At 44.3% G+C, this 16,386-nt stretch overlaps 1 protein-coding gene across 1 annotated transcript in view; it reads right to left on the bottom strand.

The window, feature by feature from the left end:
- Positions 1 to 16,386, bottom strand: part of jak2a (Janus kinase 2a) — an 83,976-nt gene that overhangs the window by 47,341 nt on the left and 20,249 nt on the right. The window contains exons 11-12 of the mRNA XM_083793914.1: positions 7,851 to 8,037; positions 5,887 to 6,014 (exon numbers count right to left, since the gene is read on the bottom strand). Of these exons, the coding sequence (XP_083650040.1) occupies positions 5,887 to 6,014; positions 7,851 to 8,037 (315 nt within the window). The remainder of the gene's footprint in view (positions 1 to 5,886; positions 6,015 to 7,850; positions 8,038 to 16,386) is intronic.

The following is a 16,386-nucleotide window of genomic DNA, read 5'->3' as shown; positions in this document are numbered from 1 at the left end:
AGGTTTTAAAAGCATGCTATAAGTCCAGGCATCTAGTATAGGCATGAATGTCTTGTTAAAAAGGAAGGTTTTTTTTGTCCACGGACTGTGGCGCCCTCAGGTGGTCGAGGAGGGCATTCCACAGCCGAGGAGCAGCTGAGCAGAACATTATATTTATCTCTCTGTGTTATTGTTTTCAGTAATGGCTGCCAAAGTGAGTGAGAGTGAGTCCCAGGTTGCTGAGCTAGGGGTCCAGGTTACAGACCACCAGAGCAGGCTGGAGGCCACCGAGGTCTACGTTGAAGACCACCAGAGCAGGCTGGAGGCCACGGAGGTCTATGTTGAAGACCACCAGGCCAGGCTGAACGCTACAGAGACCAGGCTGGAGGCCACCGAGGTCTACGTTGAAGACCACCAGAGCAGGCTGGAGGCCACGGAGGTCTACGTTGAAGACCACCAGAGCAGGCTGGAGGCCACGGAGGTCTACGTTGAAGACCACCAGAGCAGGCTGGAGGCCACGGAGGTCTACGTTGAAGACCACCAGAGCAGGCTGGAGGCCACGGAGGTCTATGTTGAAGACCACCAGGCCAGGCTGAACGCTACAGAGACCAGACTAGATGCTACAGAGACCAGACTAGATGCTACAGAGACCAGACTAGATGCTACAGAGACCAGACTGGAGGCCACAGAGACCAGACTGGAAGCCACGGAGGTCCAGGTTGAAGACTTGGAGAAACAAAGTGAAGGTAATTGCAACCTGATGATGTTCAGTGGATGCAGGCCAGGCAGGACAGAGAAGTGTTAAACATGAAGTTACATTTGGGCTTCACCATAGATGAGTGGGCGTGGTTTTCTGGACCCACTGAAAACTCTCCAATTCATGTTTCCCCATAGAGATTTACAAAACAATATTTATATCAATTATTCCTTTTTTATATTTCATTATATGATATCGTTGCTGTCCGGAGGAAACCTCATAACTCAAATAAAAACAATATTGAACCAATGGAGAGTAGTACAAATACGCATTGGACAAAACCTCTTAACTCCATTGGACCCTCAAACTGTCTGCTAAAACAGCTAACTCCACCACCTCTCTCCTTCTCATGCAAGTAATTGACAATATAAAGTCACAACACCAACTTTATGAGGCAGTATTGCATCATTTAAAAAATATAAGATTTTATTAATTTCCTTAAAAACATATATTTTTAATTTCCTGACAAATGAACATTTTGGAGTTATGAGGTTTCCTCCCGATTATTTCCCGATTATTTCATTTATTCACAGAATCAAAAGTTTTATGGTCATGTTTCTCTAGGATCCTGGATGACTTGATTCTAGTCTTAAAATAATTGATATAAATATTTTTGTAAATTTCTATGAGAAAAATAAACGTGTCTTCTATCCCAACAAATACCACATTTTTAACAATCGTGTTTTCTCGTCATATTCAGGTTTTTATCTAGTGTTCTCACAACAGGTGTTCTCACTCGTGATGTCATCAGTATCTCCCTAAATTCTATAATCCCTCCCATCTTCAGTTGCAAATTAGCATTTAGTCTTTGGAGGGGAGGGGGTGGGGCTTATTTTATGAGTTTAAGATTTAATGATTGTAACAACTATTATTAATGATTTAATCTTGTGTTGATTTCAGCTCATGCTGCTCAGCTGTCCACCGTAGAAACACACCTGACTGCTACTGACAACCAAGTACAGGATCTGAGGAGTGAGTAGATTTATTAAAGATTGTTATGATGAATTTACCATTTAGACGCTCTTAATCCAGAGCGATTTACAGTAAGCAAGAACAACACATGGTAATACATTAATGTAATAGTGGAATATCTGCACAATGAAACTATGCGTATAAACTATATACTGCTATGTCTGCATAAAATGTTATCTAAGTTGCATTAGTTGAGCCTTTGCATACACCTGTAAGGTCGCAGCGCGACGCGTTGTAAGCTTGTAGATCTGCTATTTTCAGCATGTGAAAAAACTGTCATCACGACGGCATCATGGCTTGCCAAAATACATTTTGTTCGACTAAATCAACTGTAGATTTAGACACTAAAATCTTATGATATTTAGTCGACTAAAACTAGACTAACAATAAAACATTCCAGGTGACTAAAATGTGACTAAAACTAAATGAAAACTATTCAAGAGACTATGGGTGCCATTTTGAAGATCCGTTTTACAATGGGGTAATACAGAAATTGACCTTGCTCTGCGCACAATGGTATTATGAAAGGCATATCGGTCCGTGTTGAACGCACTCGGCCCGTGGTGAACGCACACACATATGGCATACGGCGTTCCTGAATATTTTAGCATTGTGGGAGTGTCCATATGTTAATTATTTTCGCTTTGCGCAATTTGCTATTAAGCCCCTTGACCTAGAAACACTCAGCGCATAACGATTAGACGTGGGTCTGACCACCTCATAAACGCAACAAGCACTGTTTGATTTTACACTTGAGCGGCTCTGGGAGGCTGCTAGAGTGTTGCCATGTCTGTTTATTATAAGCGGCTTCTTTTTCTGTAAAGTTGCTTGTAAATATTGGTAGTTGTACTATTTTGTGGTTGCTTTTCTTGTTTCTAAAGTGGTTATTTGGGCTTTTCTCCTAATGTTGTTTAAACCAGTGATCCTCACACAGCACATTCCCATGTCAATGATCCCCAGATTAATGCATTTGCCCAACTAAGGACGGCTAATCCAAAAATGTAATACATTTTTTCCAAGATTACTTTTGAAAATAGCAGATCTATACCAGCTCACAATGCATCACATTCATTAATTAAAACTATGAACTCTGACTGCAGGGGGATATATATAATGATCATTATAACAATGTGCAAGAACATATTTAAAAAGAAGGAAGAACTTTATATTTGTGGACAATCAAAATATGTTTTTTTATTTTAATGTGGTGTCATTAAAATGAATCTGGATATGGCAGACTCACTATCTAGAAAATAAAAACATGGCACTTCATTTAAAATAGGTTGCAGACCCCTGTTATATGCGCTTATTTTTATAGACCTATTTACTTGTTTCTATGAGACATGGCAAAGCCTTTTTTTGCGTCTTTTTTTTGTAAAATGTTGAGATTAGAAACGGCCATAATTCTTTCATTTCTCAACCTTAAAAATAAATAAAAACATCTCCATAATCCTTGGGAAGTTTGCTTTCATATGCTGTATCACACCCGATTCAAGTCTTCTTCAATAAAATGCTACTAGCGAAGACCATCGGGGCCACAGGCACAGCATTAAGCAGCAGCATTCAACTCATTCCTTCATCATGAATGAATGAAATAAAATATAATAAACATTATTTTACTGGTGTTTTTCAATAGAAACAAATTATTTTGAGGCATAAAGGTGACAGCATGCAGTGCAATAGGAATAATTAACCCAAATGTGACAAAGTCATGTCATGTCTTCTATGGTGCCAGCCTGAAGAAATGTAATACCACGATCCCCAAAGTGCGCATTCCGTATGTGACATCAGCTGACTGGTAAAGAGAATAGTACGGACATGTTGATTGGGTACGTCTCAAACACGCCTTAAACACACCCATGACTAATTCAAGGCCGTTTTGCGTAATCCACGGGGTGTCGAAAGCGCTTCTTAACATGCCCAAAATTGCAATATGACATACAACACGCCCCCAGCTCATAAAACTGTAATATGATTAGTAATAGTATTTGAAGTCCTAAATGGCACCCTATGACTAAAACAAAAATCAAAATGTGCTGCCAAAAACAACACTGCTCTGAAGTACTGTAGAATACTATAGATACTAGAATGTACTCAGAGTACATGAATGTATCTATAGTATTCTACAGTACTTCAGAGCAGTGTTGTTTTGGCGGGTGCAATATATTATTTTATTAATATTAATGTTATTAACAATGTATTATTGACATAGTAGGCCTATAATATATTATATTTATTAATATTGAACAATGTATTAAATATTAAACAATGTGATAATGTCTCTGTGTCGACAGACCCACCAAAGATGGCGTTCTCTGTTGGGTTGAGTAATTCTGGACAAGTTGGACCGTATAGTTCTGACACCACTCTGATCTACCAGAAGGTCATCACCAACGTGGGCAACGGCTACAATCCATCTACAGGTTGGTTATGATTCATTCATGTTGATTCACTTCATAGAATACATTACTTTACTATTTTAGACGGGATGAGAGTTTAATGCCATTGGTTGTGCGCTTGTAGATCTGCTATTTCTAACAGTCTACACACTACAGTATGGTGGGATGGTTCATTCAAGCAGTTGTATTCTCTGTGTGTGTGTGTGTGTGTGTGTGTGTGTGTGTGTGTGTGTGTGTGTGTGTGTGTGTGTGTGTGTGTGTGTGTACGCACGCACGCACGCACGCACGCACATGTGCATGTTATCTCTCTCAGGTATCTTCACATCAGCCGTGAAGGGGGTTTATCAGTTCAGATTCACTGCATGTCACATCTGGCCATCATCAAATCATGTGCATATCCAGATGTATAAAAATGGACAGAAACTCATTCATAACCATCCATCCATTAGTTCTACTAGTGATTGGACATATGTGTCTAATGGAATGATCCTAGAGCTGGAGCAGGGAGACACAGTTTACATGCGTTTACCTGTTGGGGAGAGGCTCTATGATAACTCAAACAACCACAATGTGTTCAATGGTTTTCTGCTCCATACTATGTAACACTGTTACTACTGGTACCGTTAACTCTGTTACTGTACCATTACATTAACTCTGTTACTACTGGTACAGTTAAATCAACAGTGTTACTGGTACAGTTACATTAAAGACATGAGTGTTTGTTGACCAAATATTGTATTTATACATTCTGTCAATAATAAACACTTATTAAAAAATACCCGTTGTTTATAGTCTGTTTAACTGATTATTTTAACACTATAATACATCTAGAAGACAGCGGTGAAGTGTTTCTGTTCATAATTACAGTATTGCTGAGGTTTTGGAGACTTTTTTGTATAAATCAGTGCTATTGAACAGCCTTTACAACTGTGTGTTGGTTAAAAACGCCTAAACGCCTCTAAATCCTGAAAAACTTCAAATATTTATATAGCAGCATCAAAAAAATTACATTTTTGAATACTCTACATACTGTACAGAACCCAAAAATGGGTTCCCGGCCTGAGGGGGTAAAACACCAAAAGGGGTTAAAAAGCACCTATGTGACACACACAGAAAGGGTTGACTTTCTTGATGTAACAATCTTCAAGGGCCCAAACTTTAACACAAACGGGAAACTAGATTTAAAAGTATTCTTTAAAGAAACAGACACTCACGCCTTACTACACAAAACGTCATTCCACCCGGCACACTCCTACACAGGAATAGTCAAATCACAACTACTAAGATTCCATAGGATTTGCACGCAAATAAGTGATTTTAAAATAGCTTGTAAAACGCTATTTAATGCTCTCAGACTAAGAGGATACACTGCTAGGACATTCCTCCGGAAAGCTCACAATACCTTTTGTGTGTGTGTGTGTGTGTGTGTGTGTGTGTGTGTGTGTGTGTGTGTGTGTGTGTGTGTGTGTGTGTGTGTGTGTGTGTGTGTGTGTGTGTGTGTGTGTGTGTGTGTGTGTGTGTGTGTGTGTGTGTGTGTGTGTGTGTGTGTGCAATCAAAAGTACTCGGCAGTATGGTTGCCAGTGATGCCAGAAATAAGCTAAGCAGCCTCCAAAAACCAAACCAGGCAAGCAACTGTGAATTAATCCACGTTAGGCTGGAAATATGCAGGCTTGGCAACACTCAGCAGAAAATGATCTCGGGTCGCAACTTTCACAAGCTAATATTGACCAGCCTGCAGCTGGTAAAAAAGAAAAAAGGAAAAAAGAAGGGTGTCTTACGATGACGAGGTCTTCTTTGCGGATCTTGTGAAAGACCATCTGGCTGATGTTGTGTTTGTGGAGGGAAGGGGACAGGGGGACCACCTCGGACCCTTGGCTGTTCCGACACACTAGCAGGTTGGATTTATCTACAGAGAGAAGAGGGAAATAAGATTCAAAACCACAAAATAATAATAATAATTGACATTAATAATTCCCATTGACAATGAATGGAGAATGTACGTCATGTGTGGACGAGCAAATCGACACGTTACATCACGACGATGTACGATGATAAGAGCGCCCCTCACTTCACACGGGTGTGATTTTTGAAGGGCGCTAGCCACTCCTATATACAGCTTTTGTCCCCCACACGTCTCATATTTGCCATTGACAATGAAAGGAGAAATTAGGTCATTATGTCCGTCAAATATGGCGTAGAAATGTGTTGCAACACAAACATTAAATGCCATTGATTAATGAAGGGAAAATTCACGTCATATGTAGACGAGCAAATCGGCTAACCAATACATTATACAGCTTCTGTCCACACACTTCTCAATATTTGCCATTGACAATGAAAGGATAATTGACACCCCTGTGTCAATTATCTAATGTGATCCTGGGCTCTACACACCCTCCACCAACCTAGTCCCCATATATGGGGGACAAGGGAACGGACTTGACCTCATGCTTCCTTCATGCCTGAGTGTCCAAGTTGCTCCTTTACATCTGACAGGGGGGAGTTTCCCTGGTTAGACGTAGCGTGTGGAAGGAACACGTTATTCCAACCAGTTCCTTTCCACTCTATCAGGCGCCCCGGCTGGCCAGGGGGAGGCAGTTTAGAGACCAGGATTACTGCATGTTTTTTGTGAGGGTACCTACCATAGGGGACACGGAGAGAACATGTGAGGGTACCTACCCTAGGGGACACGGGGAGAAGATGCAAACTCCACACAGAAAGGCCCTTTCGCCAATATTGCCTCGGGTATGGGCACTGATGACGCGGAGGAGGAAACACGCCGCCAGCACCCACAGCGTCCCGAGCGGGAATCGAACCCAGGACCTTCTAGCTGTGAGGCGACAGTACTACCAACTGTGCCACCGTGCCCCCCACAGCGAACATTTTTAACTCAAATCTTTGCTTCTGGGGGGATGAGGGGGGAAACAACATATTTTTAGATGGGGGTCTGCGGCCAAATACATATCATTCTGGTGGGTCCTTGATATGAAAAACGTTGAGAACCACTGACATAGAAACCAGAAACCTGTCATGATTTATAGAAGACATTTGTAGAATCAGTTCTCAGGTCTATAAATGGGTTAACCCATTCTGGGCGGGAACCCTTTTTGGTGTTTTAAGCATTACGTTACACTTTAGCTATTGAAAAATAGCAGATCTACAAGCTCATAACGAGCTTGTAGGTCTGCTATTTTTTGAAAAATCGTGAAAATGAGTTTGAATATATATTCTTTCAGAGCCAAAGTTTTTAACTCAAATCTTTGCTTCTGGGGTGGGGTTCCTGGAACAACATATTTTCAGATGGGGGGGTCGGCGGCTAAATACATAGAATTTTTGGGGCTCCTTGACATGAAATATTGAGCACCACTGACATAATAGAAAAACACAGGTTTTACAGAAAACCGTCAGGATTTAGAAGACTTTTTTTAAATGTCGACGTCGGGCGTAAATGGGTTTAACCCATTCTGGGCGGGAACCCCTTTTGGTGTTAGCATTATGTTATGCTTTAGCTATTGAAAAATAGCAGATCTACAAGCTCATAGCGCGCCACCGAGTGGCGCGCTACGAGCTTGTAGGTCTGCTTTTTTTTTTTAAACTGTCAGGATTTAAGACATTTTTTTAATCTGATCTCAGGTCAAAATGCGTTAAAGAACCATCATTCGTCTGTGCGTTAGAATCTGATCTCAGGTCAGAATGGGTTTAAGTATAGCGTGTGTGTGTATCCGGAGTATGCCGTGTATACCTGTGGCGCTCGGCGGGCAGCACTTGGTGAACTGGAAGGTGTGTCCGTCGGAGCGCAGCGCCTCCTTCTGGTAGCGGTGCAGAAGGTCCTTCAGCGAGCCGAAGCTCTTCCTGGCTCCGCTCAGGATGTATTCTCCGGACTCGGTCTGGACGATCTGACAGTGTTTGTACTCCAACGTCGTCTCATGCTGAAAGAAATTGATTATATTTTTATTATTAAAGCCCCCGTTCAGGACCAGTGTTGTTTTTGTCGACTAAAAAACTAAGACGAAAAATGTTCGTCCGACTACCTTTTTTCACTGACGGAAACGAAATGGAAACGAAATGAAAACTAAGCTATGATGAATAAAACTAAGACTATCCGATCCACTATAAGTCATTTTACACTTGGTTGCATGCTGAAAATAGCCGATCTACAAGCTCACAACGCATCCCAGCGCGACGCGTTGTGAGCTTGTAGATCGGCTATTTTCAGCAAGTGTAAAATCATCATTACGACGGCGTCAAGGACCGCCTAAACGCATTTTAGTCGACTAGATCAACTGTAGATTTAGTCGACTAAAATGTTATGATAATTATTTAGTCGACTAAAACTAGACTAAACACTAAAACATTCCAGGTGACTAAAATGTGACTGAAACTAAATGAAAACTATTGAAGGCACTATGACTAAAACTAAAATCTAAATTTGCTGCCAAAAACAACACTGTTCAGGATGGGGACCCCCTTTTGGTGTTTTATTAAAGCATTATGTTGTGAAAAGATTGTGAAAACAATTGCTATTTTCTGCTATTTCTACTATTTTTGAAAAATCGTGAAAATGTGGCGCAAATCTTTGAATATATATTCTTTCAGAGTGATTTTTTTTTTTAAAGGACAACTTTAGTTTATTTTCAACCAAGGTTCACGTTTTAGGTTGTTATTAGAGAAACTAAAAGATTAATGTAATTTTATTTACATTTGCTGCTTTTTTTTGCTGAGATTTTAGCAATTTTTTACTATTTGAGCATGGGACTAAATATGTATTTTATATTTTACAACATTTTATAGCGATTTCTTTTATTTATTATTATTGACTATAGTCCTACTAGACCCCATAAAATTATATCTGGCCACAAAAGATCACAGGATCTACTGAATGTGAAGGGGGAGGTGACAAACCGGGTGTCATATTGAGCTAATAACATTCAGTATGGCAGCCCCCTATAGCAGTGTTTCTCAACCTATGTACCGCGGCACTTTACTGTGCCTTTGATATGTCCAGGTGTGCCGCCTGATTTGTCAGAAAGTAACACTAAGTTAGTGTTACTTTCTGTCAAAATCAGGCGGCACACTAACCCTCCCCCGAAAGCAATATTATAGCTACTGGGCTGCAGGCTTCCTATTGTTGTGTTGTCACATGTCTAACCATTAGACGTGCGATAACAACAACACGGAACAATAGACTAACGACGCTCGGCCATTGAAATGTCAATGCTTAGATGCATGCAGAAGACGCTACATTTCACTCCCTCCCGAAAGACTGGAGCGCGCAGAGCGCATATGCACGTAGACAGCAGACACATACAGTCCTACATGTCCCCCGACCCAAACACTGAGGAGGTAAAGTAAACGTGACGTTGTTGTGATTAAACATAATGTGCCACGAAAAATAGCTGTCCATAGATGTCCAAACATGATCGCCTCGTTCGGCCAACAAAATATATCTCCCTCCCTCGACAGAAGCGCAGTGATGCCTGATTTAGAATTTAGAATCTGAAAGAATATATATTCAAAGATTTGCGCCGCATTTTCCCGATTTTTGAAAAATGGCAGATCTACAAAGCTCGTAACGCGGCAGCTAGTGCCGAGCTACAAGCTTTGTAGGTCTGCTATTTTTCAATAGCTAAAGCATAACATAATGCAGTACATGTATTCTTACTAGTCTTTCTTGGCTGACTGCTACGCTTTCTTTGAAAACCATAGTCTCTTGGCTCCCTCCGGTGGTCAGATTGACACACAGGCTGTGGCATTGAATGAGAGAGTGAGGCAGCACGGAAGATTGTCCCGCAGGTAAAATGTGACACTTTGAATATGGAAGCATTAAAGAGAAACGCTCTATCTATCTATCTATCTATCTATCTATCTATCTATCTATCTATCTATCTATCTATCTATCTATCTATCTATCTATCTATCTATCTATCTATCTATCTGTAAATGCACCAAGTCTGACTGTGTGTGTGTGTGTGTGTGTGTGTGTGTGTGTGTGTGTGTGTGTGCGTGCGTGCGTGCGTGCGTGCGTGTGTGTGTGTCCGTGCGCGTGTGTGCGTACACTTGTCAAAAGGCTCACGGAGACTCACTGCCAATCAATTCAATCAAGCAATCAAGGCTGAGTGGCTGGCAGCTTGCTCACTGTGGGAGGCTACAAGTAGGACTAGCTGCACTCATTCCTTCATGCACGCCAGAGTACTCTAGTCAGCGTTTCCAGGCCTGAGCCGACAGCCGCGGCCGTTTTCTCTGTCGGGCCAGCGTCTTTTCCGGGTTTTTAGACTTGTAAACGTCATTAACATATATATGTTAATGACATGTCCCCCCGACAGACGTACACACAGACCTTACCCCGACCACAAAGCCCCCGACAGACAGACGTACACACAGACCTTACCCCGACCACAAAGCCCCGACAGACGTACACACAGACCTTACCCCGACCACAAAGCCCCGACAGACGTACACACAGACCTTACCCCGACCACAAAGCCCCGACAGACGTACACACAGACCTTACCCCGACCACAAAGCCCCGACAGACGTACACACAGACCTTACCCCGACCACAAAGCCCCCGACAGACGTACACACAGACCTTACCCCGACCACAAAGCCCCGACAGACGTACACACAGACCTTACCCCGACCACAAAGCCCCCGACAGACGTACGTACACACAGACCTTACCCCGACCACAAAGCCCCGACAGACGTACACACAGACCTTACCCCGACCACAAAGCCCCCGACAGACGTACACACAGACCTTACCCCGACCACAAAGCCCCGACAGACGTACGTACACACAGACCTTACCCCGACCACAAAGCCCCGACAGACGTACGTACACACAGACCTTACCCCGACCACAAAGCCCCGACAGACGTACACACAGACCTTACCCCGACCACAAAGCCCCGACAGACGTACACATAGACCTTACCCCGACCACAAAGCCCCGACAGACGTACACACAGACCTTACCCCGACCACAAAGCCCCGACAGACAGACGTACACACAGACCTTACCCCGACCACAAAGCCCCCGACAGACGTACACACAGACCTTACCCCGACCACAAAGCCCCGACAGACGTACACACAGACCTTACCCCGACCACAAAGCCCCCGACAGACGTACACACAGACCTTACCCCGACCACAAAGCCCCGACAGACGTACGTACACACAGACCTTACCCCGACCACAAAGCCCCGACAGACGTACGTACACACAGACCTTACCCCGACCACAAAGCCCCCGACAGACGTACACACAGACCTTACCCCGACCACAAAGCCCCCGACAGACGTACACACAGACCTTACCCCGACCACAAAGCCCCGACAGACGTACACACAGACCTTACCCCGACCACAAAGCCCCCGACAGACGTACACACAGACCTTACCCCGACCACAAAGCCCCGACAGACGTACACACAGACCTTACCCCGACCACAAAGCCCCGACAGACGTACTGTAACGGTTTCCACAGTTCGATGGTTATTTGTTTTTAGGGGTGCCAGGTAGAACTAGTCTACCAGAGAGATGTTTCTCCTTTTTTTATGAGTTCTTCCTCATCTGGGTTAACCACTGTGAAACCGACACAGGACTTACATATTTAAAATGTAAACCCTTTTACCAAGAAATAAATCACACAAAACACCTTGTCAACTCAGTTTCAAGTTAGAATATATTGCAATTTCAACCAACCCAAACACAAACAGTTCAACAGTTCATGAAACAGGACCCAATGCTTTGCAAATTGCAATGTTTGTAAATAAACTAGACAAAAACAGGTCGTCAGCAACTTAAAGTATGCACCCGTCAATTCATTGCATATCAAATAAATAAATAAATAAATGGTATATTGCTCCAGATCCACGGAACGCAGACGCAACGTGAGTGTTTAGTAAACAAAAGTGTAGTCCGTCTGTCCGAGCAGCGCGGCTCTTTAATCGTCTCCAAAACAACAAAATAACAAACAAAAGAGGCTTGAAATAATAAAGGGGGAAATACCACTGCTCCGTGTGATAGGTGACAGGGACAGAGACAGGTCAAGTTGCGGGGATCGTTGTAGTTGGCCGTAGGTTTATTGTTGTCCGTTGTTGGGATGTTTGTAGCTCTGCAGGTTTTGACGATCACGCCCGAGGCTACGCCACTTTACGGAGCAAAACGACACGGAAAACACTCGAATCGAGGGGTTAACTTCCTCGTTCACGATTCACATGCAGATCCACCGCTGACGGTACTCGCTCTCACACTGCCTGTCTGCCTCCACACTCCACCGGCGCAAACAACGGGGCATTTTACAATAGGCGGTTCTCAGGGGTGAGTGACAGGTGTCAACGAACAGGCGGCTCGGGGACCATTTCGAGCCGTCACACACCCCCCCCCCTGAAAAAAGTAAGGTCCTATCCTTACGTCCATTTACTTCCCATATCGTTTTGGGCTCCTTTTCCTCAACTGGTAACGACCAGTAAGGGCTTTAGTCTCCAATAAACTTTCCTCCTCATCCTCCTCTTCCTCTGTCGTCACAGGGTTCTCTGAGGGGACAGAAATCTTAGTTGGGGAGACTTCAGAGTCCGGAAAACCAAGGAAGGTCTCCTCGTCGCTTTCCTCCTCCAGGATATCCAGAACTTTACGGCGCTCCAGTTCCTCCATTTCCTCTGCCGAGGGGTAACAGGCCTTAAGGCGTGAGACATGGACAACACGCATGTCTTCACCTGTTTCTTCCTTAACCGCTCGATAGTTCAGAGGGCCCAGCTGCTCCACAATCCTATATGGACCTTGCCATTTTGGGGCTAGCTTGGCTGTAAAGGATTTTTCCTTCTTTGAATACGGGTGGGTCCTTAACCACACCCGGTCACGAACGTGGAACTGAACTTCCCGTCTCTTCTTGTCGTAGTTCCTCTTCTGTTTCACTCTGGCTTTTGTCAGATTCTCATTGACAAGAGCTTTCAAGTCGTGAAGCTGAACTACCTGGTCGTAGCATGCAGAGTCTGGCGTAGCGTTCTGAGGTTGAAGAGCCTGGTCAAAGGGTCCACGAAGAGGACGACTTAAGTTCAACTCTGCAGGTGTCACGCCAATAGACTCTTGCACGGCTGAGTTAAGAGCAAAGCGGAACTCATGAAGGTGCTGATCCCAGTGTTTATGCTGGGTCCCTACGTAAGAGGCAATCATCGTCTTCAGAGTTCGATTCACTCTCTCTGTGAGATTTGTTTGAGGGTGATAAGCTGTGGTCAGTTTATGCTTCAAGTTCCACCGTTGGCAGGTCTCCTTGAAGAGGTCTGAGACAAACTGAGAACCTCTGTCTGAAAGGATGAAGTCTGGTACTCCCCAGCGTGTCAAGATCTCCCTTGTGAGAATGTTGGAGACGGTCTTTGCAGTGGCCTGACGAAGACCAAAGAGCTCTACCCACTTGGAGTAGTAATCTACAAAGACAAGTAAGTACTCGTTTTGTTTGGAGCTCTTTGGGAATGGACCCATTATGTCCACTCCTAACATTTCCCACGGTTGGGAGACAATGGTTTGCTGCAACATACCAGCAGTCTTCCGGCCTTCAGGCTTGTACACTTGGCAAACCGGACAGTTTTTGGTGTGGGTCTTGACATCCAAGCTGAGGTTTGGCCAGTACAGTACTGACTGAAGTCGTTTGTATGTTTTGAATCTGCCCAGATGACCTGCTATTGGGTGTTCAAGTATTGGAGGGGTGACAAGATGGTGTTTCAGGGTGTCGAAGGCAGTCTGACACGCAGCCGTCCATTTAAACTTTGCCCCTTTCCGCTTCAAGGCATTCAGAGGATCGGCTGTGTGCGAGAAGTTGGGTACATACCGGTGGTACCAGCCGGCCATGCCCAGAAATCTCTGTAGAGCCTTGAGGTTTGTTGGTACAGGAAAGTCCTGGACTGCGCTGGTCTTTCCGGGATCCACCTCAATTCCTTGGGCTGACACAATGTGTCCAAGGAACTTCAGTGAAGTTTGGCAGAAGTTGCTTTTTTTAATGTTGACAGTTAAGCCCGCTTCCCTCAGTTTGTTCAACACTTCCTGGAGGTCCTGGAAATGTTGTTCTCTGTCCTGGGAATAGATTATTATATCATCAAGATATACAAAGCAGTTTTTCCCTTTCAGCTCACCCAATGCGGTCTCCATGAGTCTTTGGAAGGTGGCTGGCGCGTTCTTCAACCCAAACGGCATAACTTTGAAGCGGTAAAGGCCTTCCGCACAGACAAAGGCAGTCATGTCACGGCTAGGTGGATCCATTTCCACCTGCCAATATCCACTGTTAAGGTCAAGGGTGGTGAAGATGACAGAGCCAGACAAGGACTCCAAGATCTCGTTGATGGTAGGCAGAGGGTACGCATCATTTTGGGTGACGCTGTTTAGCTTTCTGTAGTCCACGCAGTACCTGTAATCTCCTGTCTTCTTGGGGATAAGGACAACAGGCGAAGACCAGGGAGACATGGACCGTTCAATGATGTCTTTGGCCAGCATATCCTGCAGAAGTTCATGTTGAATGCTGTACTTGGCTGGAGACAACCGATAGGGCTTTTGCTTGATGGGCACAGTTTCTTGTGCAAGATGAATTTTGTGCTTCAAGAGCCCAGTGCGTCCCAGCAGTGATGTACATACATCAGAATTTCGGCGTAGCTGTGCTAGCAGTTTGAATTCTTCAGACTGTTCCAGCTGAGCTCTCTTTACTGCAAGTTCAAGTAGATCCTCAACTGGGTTGTCATGGGTGGGTAGAAAGGGAGGGACAGCAGAAAAGAATGCGACAGTAGGACGCCAATCCTGCAGCTTTGCCCCTTCTGACGAGAAAGAGTACTTCTTACCGGGGTTATGAGGGAACCAGTAAGAGTTGTGGGTGACATTCATCTGGATACCGCTGATGTACATGAAGTCAAGTCCCAACACAGCAGGGAAAGCAAGAGTTTCGGGAGGTAGAATGACTGAAGGGATCGTGTAACACTGATCATGCAGTCGAAGCTCAACCTCACTCCATCCAAGTGGTTGCTTGGCTCCACCATCAGCCAGATATAAAGGACCTTCAACCCAAGGGTGAAGTTTTTGGTTTTTGGTCTTCACTTCGGTCCACAGCTGCTCATTAATTAAGGTGTAGGATGACCCACTGTCCAGTATGGCTTTTCCTGTCCACAGCCCAACAGCCAGAGGTAAGACCAGCTGACGTGGTATTGGTCGATGGGGAGGGACTATGGAAGGATGGGTATAAGAGTTTTCTCTGGGTCTTTCTGGTTGTGTTAAAGCACTGAGTGTCGGTTGGTTTGTCTGTTGCTGAGAGTGAGGATTGGATGATTGATTTTTATTTGAGGACCTGTTCCGGTTTTTGGGGTGATCAGGTGGTAACAGAGAGTAACAAGAGTCCGGCGCATGTCCCTTCTTATTACATCTCCAACAGAATAGTCCAACATTGGATGTGGTCTCTGACTGAGAGGGTTGGCTTTGGTTGGTTTGGTTGGGTTGTTTGTTTGTCTGCTTGTTTGAAGGTCTGGTGCGCAGGTCGTATTGTTGTTGACATTCTCTGTCCTTTTCGAACTGCTGCCCCAGCCGAACAAGTGAGTCAACAGTAGTTGCTCTCTCTCTGAGCTGGCTAGCAAGAAGAGGGTTGATATTTTTAAGAATCATCTTGATGACCTCATCCTCCTGTATGTCTGGGTTCCAGCGTTTGCACAGCGAGTAGTAGCTGTAAGCAAAGTCCCTGATACTCTCCTTCTCGCCTTGAACACGGTTTCTGACTCTGTCGGCTAACTCATCCGTGTAATCTTCAGACAAGAAAGCAGAAGAGAACTTGGTCTCAAAGTCAGCCCAAGAGTGCGTGTTCAAGCGTGCCACGTTCCACCAATCCCTAGCAGTTCCATCAAGCACATTGCGTAATGTGGCAAGCAATTCGTCATCTGCTAGAGGATTGAGAGCAAGGAAATCACGACACCTTTCAAGGTAAAGGAGTGGATCAGAACTGTCGTCCTTCTTCCCAAAAGTAGGAAATTCCAACTTAATTGGCAGTTTCCCTACAGGGCGTCGAAACATTATCTGTATGAGCAGACGTTTGATCAGGAGAGCAAGAATGATGGGTAGAAGTGATAGGTGAAGTGTTGATGAGACCATGATTCTGAGGGCAAGGATGCATAGTAGAGTGCATCTGGGAGGGTGTGGCATGACCTGTAGCCAATGGGTTGGAGAAGGTGGTTTGTTTTTCAGGGGGTGGCAGAGTGGAGGATAACACAGAAGCTGTGTGTAGTGACTGTTGTTTGAGAGTGGTCATGTC

This window comes from Protomyctophum parallelum, assembly GCF_964188405.1.
Source record: "Protomyctophum parallelum genome assembly, chromosome: 21".
Classification (NCBI taxonomy): domain Eukaryota; kingdom Metazoa; phylum Chordata; class Actinopteri; order Myctophiformes; family Myctophidae; genus Protomyctophum; species Protomyctophum parallelum.
This window is presented reverse-complemented; position numbering and strand designations above follow the sequence as displayed.